Source organism: Adiantum capillus-veneris, chromosome 17 (genome assembly GCF_014529385.1).
Source record: "Adiantum capillus-veneris isolate H3 chromosome 17, ASM1452938v2, whole genome shotgun sequence".
Lineage (NCBI taxonomy): Eukaryota > Viridiplantae > Streptophyta > Polypodiopsida > Polypodiales > Pteridaceae > Adiantum > Adiantum capillus-veneris.
This window is the reverse complement of record NC_140947.1, coordinates 90,388,191-90,397,562: the sequence shown is the minus strand read 5'-3', so window position 1 is coordinate 90,397,562 and position 9,372 is coordinate 90,388,191. Positions and strand designations below refer to the sequence as shown.

The window sequence follows — 9,372 nt, the reverse complement described above, 5'->3', positions numbered from 1 at the left end:
AGGGATATACACACAACTTGGAGAAGATGACGAAGCTGAAGGCACACAATAGAGAGTGTATTTCTTAGTGCACAATAGAAAGATAAGGTATCCCTAGAATGATGGGTGATGTACGGGGGGAAAGACCTCCTAGTGAGGGGAAAAAATTCCTTGGTGATTCTAAGTGTATTCACACACATCACTACCACATATATGGTAACAGTCCTAAGTGTGTTCACACACATCACTACCATATATATGGTAACATCCAAGTTGTCAATATTAAGCAGATTTTCTTGATTATGCTGTGCAATGATTAGAGTTTCTTTTATGTGTATGCTATCTCTTTTCATGGCACTTCCAAAGCCTTGGCTACTACTCTTAACCCTTGAAAATAAGCACTCAAGTAACTACACCCGTAGTTGAGAATATTGATGATTGCAAAAAGCAATGGAGTGGGTTTAATAGTGTTAAGCTGACACCGGTTCCTATCGAGCGGCGTATAGCTCAATAATGGTTAAACCATAGGCAACTCTCAAGAGACTTTGTTATTAAGACCATAGTTCTTGATGCTGTCCACTGTACCTGCAAACAACCATGCCAACCGAGATAATAAACCCTAGTCCCACTTACCTTATTGCAATGAACAAATCCATCCTTTTATAGATTACTGGACCTCTCTTCTTAGGTGAGAAAAGAGAAACCTTAGCTCTGATACCAATGTTAGAGAATCTAGTAATTTCTTCAATCATAATAGAATTAGATTATGAAAGGTGGGTTTCCCCTTAAGCATACCCTTTAGAGGAGAACTAGACATTGTGCCGGGCTGATTTAATTGCACCATTTACACACATTAGAACATCAAATAATGCACATAACTTGAAGACAGTAACACAATTAAATTGACAACTTGTTGAGGATTGGATTTGCTTGGAGCCGGTCCCCCCTCCAAAAAGATTTTGTATTATAATTCTCTCAATGAGAGACTTGATTAGAATACAAGATTGTGATCTTGCGGAGATTTTCTCTAACCAAGAAGATGATGAGATGCACGATTCCATGGTATAACCCTCCTTCCCAAGCCCTAAATACCCTGCAAGGAGAAACAAATGTGGGGATGGAGGTAGATGAGGGTGAAAAGAGACATTTTTCAAGCAAAGAAGTAGAAATTTCTTATATGCTTACTTACTCCATGAGCAAGTCTTATTATAGCTAGAGTAATAGAGAAGGAGGAGGAGAAGAAGAAGAGCTCACTTGCTTGGATTTGCATCCACAGCCAAGAGAGTGAGCATCGAGACCCTCTCTTGAGCACCAATGTGTGTGTGTGTGTGTGTGTGTGTGTGTGAGAGAGAGAGAGAGAGAAAGAGAGAGAGAGAGAGAGAGAGAGAGAGAGAGAGAGAGAGAGAGAGCACTTTCTTTGCCACAATGGGCTTCAACAAAAATGAGAGAGAAGGTCCGAAAAATTCCTACGAGCTCCCCTCTTTTGCTCTTTCCACACTTACCAAAATTCTCAAAGTAGTATTCTACCACATGGACCAATCACTAAGTGAAGAGTTAAAGTGTAAATTTGGCAAGTGCGCATACACGCGTGCGCGCGCGCGCACACACACACACACACACACACACACACACTTTTGTCCATATTTCCATAAAGCAAGTGTGAGCTACTTTGGACATGTGGCCTAGCCAAACTTGGAATAGAAGGACCAGAGTCAACTTTCTAAAAGAGGAAAGCATGATCTAACCTTAGCATTTTGCCCTATTAGTTAAAACCATAGTCTTTTATGAAAGACCTTTGCACTATCCTTTGGAGGTTCTATGAAGCTAACCCGTGCTAGAGTCTACCTGCTAATTTAGGATAAATTAGGACGGAATCTAGTAAATTTAAACTTATCCTTGGGCTTTAAAGCTTCACCTCTTGTGCAAAACCTTAGCACAATCTTTGGGAGGTACCACAATGTTGATTTCGAAACTTGCTAAATTTAGACCTACAAAATTTAGACTTTCTCTTGTAAATTTAAATTTTACCCTAAGGCTTCTCAAACTTCTTACTTGGAGCTTAATGAGTAATTTTGATTACTCATTAAGCTACTTTCTATTTTTAGACTCTTATAATTGCTCTAATCAACCTCTTTTATCTTGTACCTTTGCTCGGTATCCTCCTTGAACTGTACCTTTGAACTGAGATGATTAAATAGCAATTATCCTTGCTCTTCTATAGACTTATTTCCTTTGATCCCAAGCCTTTGACATAAATAAGTCTATAAGAACTTTAATCAATTTTTCTTGTTCTCTTTTATTTTCCCCATACTTAAATGGTCAATTCAAGATGGAAAATACTTTTAAAAGGCTATAAATTAATTTTCATGACATATTGTAAAAATCTCAATGTGGTGTTTAGTGCTTTCTTGATGCTCTTCCTCATGTTAGCTGCAAGTTGCTGCTATTTCACATCGATAACGTTAACAATCCAACTAGGCTTTCTACCACCACTAAGCTACCTCACTATGATCTTTCATATCTTGGAAGTAGACATTGATGATGTCTTTTTGTTTCTACCTCTACAATTTTGCTACATGCTCAAGCAACCCTTACTGATAGTTGCCTCATAATCCTAGCCATTAGCTCTTTACCATCTGTAACTTCCTTAACACCAAGATTATTGACAAAAGGAGAGTTGGAGGCGGTTACCTTGAAGCAATGTCTCATCAAGTCAACCATGCCATCCTCAACCTTCTTGCTCTTATGTAGCAAGAGCTTCAGGGGAGTCACAATGTTCAAAACCAACAATAGAGATGACAAGCATCGATCGTAAATGGGTGCATGTTTGTAGCAATGACTGGCTTAGCCTCCTTTGTGTCTTCCTAGATATATTTGAGTACATGCGTCAGCTGTTAACTTAACATACCACTGAAAGCGAGATTCCATTGTTTATTTTTGTAGATGTAATGAGAGCTCTTCTTGATTAGATGGGGCCAATGGCTCCAACTTGTACCTCATTTACCCAAGGCAATTAGTTTGCTCTTTTAATGAGCCATATTGGCCAAGGGACTAGATTTTGACCATTGGCAAAGTATAAAGGCCAATTTTTGGTGCAAAGAGAATTTTCCTCAACTACTCAAAATAATTGGGCTTTGAAATTAGAGGTATTTTTTTCACAACTTTACAATCTTAACATGATAATCTTATTTACTACATAATAAAAGAATTCACAATCTTAGAAAATTTTTAAGAAGATATGTTTCTATTCCTTATTGTTACAGAGTTTGCCAATCTCTTGAGATACATCATAGTTCCTGCAAAGACAAGCGTCATCCAATTCAACTCCACGATGTCCAACAAGTGTATTTAAGCTAATTAATTTCATACTTTTTTCTAAAAACTTTACAATCTTATCATGATAATGATAAGTGCACAATGATAATTTCACAACTTATCAAAATCTGTAAAAAAAAATTGTATTCCATATTGTTATAAGGCATTTGACAATAGATAACAAAGTTCGTGGATGTCTTGAGATACATGCTATACTTGCTAAGACAAGCACCATAATGATAATTACACAATTGATTGATATCGATCAATTTTTTTGAGAAAATATGGACATGACAATAAATAACAGACTTTGTGAATCTTTTGAGATAGATCTTAGTTCTTGCGGAGAGACAAGCACCACAATGATAGTTGCACAGTCAAAATATCATAATAATAGTTAGAACTACAAAGTGATAATTTTAGAATTTATCAATATATATTAGTTTTTCGGTTTCTATTTGGTGCTGTTACACTTTACATCATGTTAGATAGTAGAGTTTGCAAACCTCTTGAGATATCTCATAGTTGTTACACTATACATCATGTTAGATAGCAGAGTTTGCAAACCTCTTTAGATATCTCATAGTTCTTTCTGGGACGAGCTTTGAACATTGTCTTATACAACACCACGACAATAATGTTCATAGGGACAACTTTCACTGCCATGGGTTGGGTGTCTCTGTTATATCTTGAATCCAAAAAATCCAATACAATCATAGTGTAAGTTTATTCAACCACAGGCATAAACCAAAAACTTGGAGGTTACCGCTTTGTAACTGTGTCCATGTTGTGGGTGACCATTGCATTGCTCATAACCAACTTGAGTAAAATGCATCCCAATTCCAAGGACTACTCTTAAATTGCGTACGTTTTCATGGGTTGGCTATATAGAACTACCATCTTTCTGCTACACCCAATTGCAGACATCCCCAAACGCCTTCATTTCCTCTCTCCCATTCTCTAGTTTCTACTCTCTTTGCCGATCCCCGTTAGCTCTTCCTTGATCGAGATCCTTTTCGCAGAAGATCGTCAAAGAGGGCGCAACTCAAGCTTCCCACAGCACCCTCTTCTTCTCACGTTGAATTTTAACTACTGCTGAAGCTTTCCATTGAAGCTCAGAACCCCTCCGCTCCGAATTCTACTCTAAGCTTTCAAATGGATTATCTTCCTCTCTAGGGTATATCGACCAGAGTTTCAGAGCTTGCAATATCTGAAGCTTTCCATTGAAACTCAAAGTTTTAACTCACTAGTACACCCTTTTCATCTGCGAATTGCAGGAGGCGTATGGACTCTAATGAAGAGAAGCTTCTTTTTGGATATGGTTCTTTCTTCACTGAGGATTCCTTCTTGCTCTCAGATTATCTTCACCGGCAAGCAGAGAGAGCCAGTAATCGCCTCTTCAGCAGCAAAAACCCTTTGTTGTTTCTGCGATCCAAGATTTTTTCATCAGACTTTGAGCAGAAAGAGGGAGAAAAGATTCTGGATCGATGCTGCTCTCCAGTTTTAAAATCTTTGGCTATGGGCGCCTCAGCCTTAGCCTCAGCTCAGAAAGAGAGCTCAGAGAGCTACACGGGCAATCAATGCAGCTCACACATATTATCTGAGCTCGAACAACAGAAAAGAGATTCTTCGTCATCGCTCAAATTCCTTGCCTCTTCTGATTCATGCATCGACAGTTCTCAATGCTGCGAATCCGAGTCTGCTGCAGACGCTGCTACAAGGATAGATATTACAAAGGCAGAGGGCTTGCACAAGAACTTTCTGTGTTGCGAATCAAGAGAAGCGATCTCTATGGCCAGCAGTGGAACTGAAGATGAAGAAGGTGCTGCAGATGAGTTTCTTACAACAAGCAAGCGTGACACAGAAGCTCTTGATTTACTTGCAATTGTAGCGATGAGGGAGAACGATTCTAATCCATGTCATGATACTGCTCTAAGTCCTTCCAGAAGCCCTGGAAGTCCTATTGAATTTCAATCTCCTGCTCATGGAAGTAATTTAACTCCAATTTTGAGAAAAAAGGTTATCCGCCGGGCAAAGAGTGCCTTTCAGAGGCAGCTTCCTAATGATGCAGCAAAGACCAGCTTGAAATTCTGTGAGTCAGTTACAAGGAAGGAAAATCATGTATCTGAGTGGTGCATTCAAGATCAACGAAGGACACCGTCAAGGCATCAAGTGCATGTGGCCTATGCAAAACGAAGAAAACTGCAGGACCTTTCAGCAATATCATGTAAAAATGAGGACAAGGATCTGGAAGAGAGTTGTGGTATGGACAAGGATCAGATTATTGGGTCTTTGAATGATGCTGCTTATGTTGCGGATGTAGGTTACAATGGCGTTTGGCCAGGGTTATCTCCCAAGTTGCCACCGAATCCTTTTAGCACTACAATTCCAGAGATGGCATTCAAGCATATTGAAAACTTTGGCAATGCTGTCAATTACAGAAAGCTCCAAATCTCATCCAGGAGGCTATTGGGTGTCTGTGATGCAGAACACTCTAGTGCGGCTCTTATAGAAGACAGGCATGCGAGACTTGCAACAGAGGCATCCACCGCAAACAACTGTTTGAGTTTTGAGGCTTCTAAAGGTGTGTCAAAGGCCTGCCTAGTCACAGATCTCAATAGTACTTCCTCACTTGAGAGAGACAAAGGAGCTGACTTCAGAGCCGCAGCATCAGGTGACATTAAGCATGGGAGCTCTATGGTAAGATTGAAAATTTTACCCATCAGGCAACCTAGTGCAGATCTTACATTACTCCAAGATGCCTCTAAATTGAAGGGTCTCGAGTTTTCCACGGAGGGTGGGATGGTCACAAGAAAGAGAAGTGCGCAACAACGCATGGAGAAGGAAGGCACACGTACTTCGGCCATGGTTTTCTCTCCATCAATGCAACAGACAGAAATTCAGATGGTGGATGCTCAAATTAGTAACACTGGTATGATGGTGCGAACTAAGCGTGGGAGGTCTCAAGTTTTACCCACAAAATTCTCCGATTCTGTTCTTCAACCATGGAAGAGCTTGAGAAAGAAGATGAGGATTCTCAATGTGTGAGGGTCTCAAGTCTCAAATAGAGAGTTAGCACACGAGCTCACACAAACAAGAGAGTGGATGTTAAGAGCAGGTACTCCTAACCTTGTTTAGCACTCCTTCACTGTCATTTGAAACAGTCTGGTGGGTCATTTGCACTTCTGAGTTTTGGGAATTATTTTTTGTGATATAGCACAAAATCTGCAGGATGGGGTTGTTGATTACGCAGTGCCTAGCTTCGGTTATGAAGCTCATTTCTGAATGTTTATGAGCATGTGCAATCTGGTTTCCTAATGGTCACATGCCTTTGTAAAGTCCAGCAGCAGGATATTGTATGGGTGAAGGGAAGTACTAAAATATATGTTTTGTTTTGTTACTAGTGACAGGAATTGGCCTTTTTGGACAGAGAAGTGGCTAAAAGGGAAGCTTTGATGCTGTGGACACCTGTTTTGTATTGTTGTAGAGTCGCATGACTTGACCATTTCAATTGCCTTTATTGTCATATTCATGTATCTTGATGCTAGTTTCTTGTATTGTTGATGAACGGAAGAGTTTGATTGTCGAGAAGAAATAGAACAGAAGCTTTAACGATGTATGAGCAGTCCCAAGAGACTTCAAAGATCTATTGGACGATTCTTGAACGCAAGACCTGTTACAAGCAACAGAGGTGGCCATTGCCCTTGAATGTACTGCTAAAAGGGCAAGTAACCTTATGTGCAAGAGGCTGGAGTAACCACTTTCTCTGTAAGCTGGTTGCTTCGGTTTCACAGACGGTTTATTTAGAGCAGGACTAGAATTTGCATGTCAATCAGTAGAGCATGACTTGCAAGCCTTGAAATAGAGTGATTGCCTTGAACAGAGTAGATTACCTTCAGTAGAGTTTTGTCCTAATTTTTTGGATGTCGCCGATTCTTAAAAAATGTTGGTGTTTGAGCCAGTAAACTGGAATATCCTCAGAAATTAAGGACCGTTTGACATTCATACCGAGCGAAACTGAATTTCCTGTATCATCCTTGAAACTCTTCAAGATCCTGTTGCACGGTCACAGCTCATTCAATTGCAGAGGTTTCCCATTGAGTGGGATATTATAAGCTCAGCCTTCAATGATGGCTGATGTTCTTTTTTGCCAACAAAGTATGGGAATTATTATAATGAGAGACAAAATATACATCTGATGTAACATAAGGTATGGTGATCAGAGAGCTGAGCTTATACAAAGTGCCTCGGGCAGATATGGGTATGGAGAAAGAAGTGCTCCATACTTAAAGATTTGGCAGAATCCATCTTATTGTGAATGAAAGTAACAATCTGTGAGAGCCTGTCTTGCCAAGATAATAAGTCTTGCCAAAAATTGAACTTGACACGCCAGCCTGTACTTAGGAGTGTCTCCTCCTTCAAAAGTTATGGAAGAAGTAGCCATGGTCTCATATTAGACATGGAGTCTTGTTAGATGCTGAACTTTCAGGAAGCTCGCTGGTTGCGTTGTTCGTCTTGATTTACTAGACGATGTTACTATATGAAAACATCATCATTTTCACAAAAGAAGAAAAAAATCAGGGAGAAGTGACGATCCTCCGCAGATCCGACATCAAATAGCATGTTCATTCTTTCAAGATACAGAAAAAGTGTGTCTATTGATACCTTCTAGAGGTGCACCGCAATCGCCCTGTTTGATGAGCTTCTGCTGTGGCATGCCAGCCCGTAAGGCATCTTTCACATGCCAAGGGACAGATTGTCTACCCAAAAAACTGTTATAGAACCTTTTTCTACTCTGGAATAAAGAACCTTTGTGCTCAAAACAACAATTTTGGGCTCTAGGCTAAGCCCAAATTCACATGTAAAGGATACTGCAAGGTAGTCACAAACAAGAGGATATAACCATCAGCTCCATCGTACATGGTATATATTAAATTTTATGGCATTTGCACTTGGTCAAATGCCTGGTAGTGGGTGTAGAACTAGGTACCAAAATACACATGTGCGCGTGCACGTGCACACTCTCTCCCCCTCTTGAATAACAGGCCTTGAGTTCAACTCCCGTCGGATAGATCTTTGAGGTCTCTTGGGATAGTTTCCTACGATGTTAAAATCCCCCTCTTGAATAACAGGCCTTGAGTTCAACTCCCGTCGGATAGATCTTTGAGGTCTCTTGGGATAGTTTCCTACGATGTTAAAATCCTCAAGAGGAAAATGGTATATTTTAATCACCCAAGTGTGGTAGATTGGTTATGCCATTTCCCTCTTGAATAACAGGTCTTGAGTACAACTCTCGTCGGATAGATCTTTGAGGTTTCTTGGGAAAGTTTCCTACGACGTTAAAATCCTCTTCTTCTTCTTCTTCTCTCTTTGTAAATCTTTTTTGATTAATTTACAAATGGGAAACATGGAAGTGAGGAAAATCATCAGAAAGTTTTGATACAAAGGGAAAAACACAAAAGTGTGCTGTAAAGTGAAGGTTTTAAAAGCAAACATAGAAGAGCTGTACGCCCCAACATCGAGGGCAAAATGTAAGGATTGTCTAAGTGAAATCTTGAACGAAGAAAAGGGAACTGCATCATTCTGATGGAACATTTGAAAATTGAATTGCTGCTACAGAGACTAAAATCTGACCCATATGAAAAAGACTGCAAATCGTTGAAGGGAAGTTGAGAGTCCAAAACCATTTTTGGAAAACTCCGGAGGGAAAACAGGGGTGCATACAGGTTGATATGCTCTCTCTCTCTCTCTCTCTCTCTCTCTCTCTCTCTCTCTCTCTCTCACACACACACACACACACACACACACACAAACACATGAGCATATATCAATCCAAAAGATTTGTGTACTGAGTCTTTGTCATATGTCTAGAAATGCAAGGCAAACTCGAAGAAAATACTGTTCAAAGAGAGGATGCCACTAAATATCTATACTAGAAACTGCACCAATTTTCAATGTGCTCCTGATAATGATGTCTTATGCGACTAATTTCTAATTTTTCTTGTCAAACAGTTTGTAGGCTTATTTATTGAGCAGTCACACTTTTTTCGGCACCATGTGCATGAACAGTCGTGGATT

The 9,372-nt window shown here is 39.8% G+C and overlaps 1 protein-coding gene across 2 annotated transcripts; it reads left to right on the top strand.

Annotated features, from left to right (window-relative positions):
* The first annotated feature begins 4,032 nt into the window (after window positions 1-4,032).
* LOC147437686 (uncharacterized) lies at window positions 4,033-8,276 on the top strand. Of its 2 annotated transcripts, none has more exons than XR_015184900.1 (2): window positions 4,033-6,412; window positions 6,699-8,276. XR_015184900.1 is itself a non-coding variant. In XM_086487183.1 (2 exons), exon 2 carries the CDS (start codon window positions 4,579-4,581, stop codon window positions 6,340-6,342), a length of 1,764 nt encoding a protein of 587 aa, XP_086343309.1. In that variant the 5' UTR covers window positions 4,034-4,471; window positions 4,572-4,578; the 3' UTR covers window positions 6,343-8,276. The 2 variants fall into 2 exon arrangements, 1 of the variants encoding a protein (XP_086343309.1); XM_086487183.1 differs by having other exon boundaries at window positions 4,034-4,471; window positions 4,572-8,276.
* The last annotated feature ends 1,096 nt before the right edge of the window (window positions 8,277-9,372 follow it).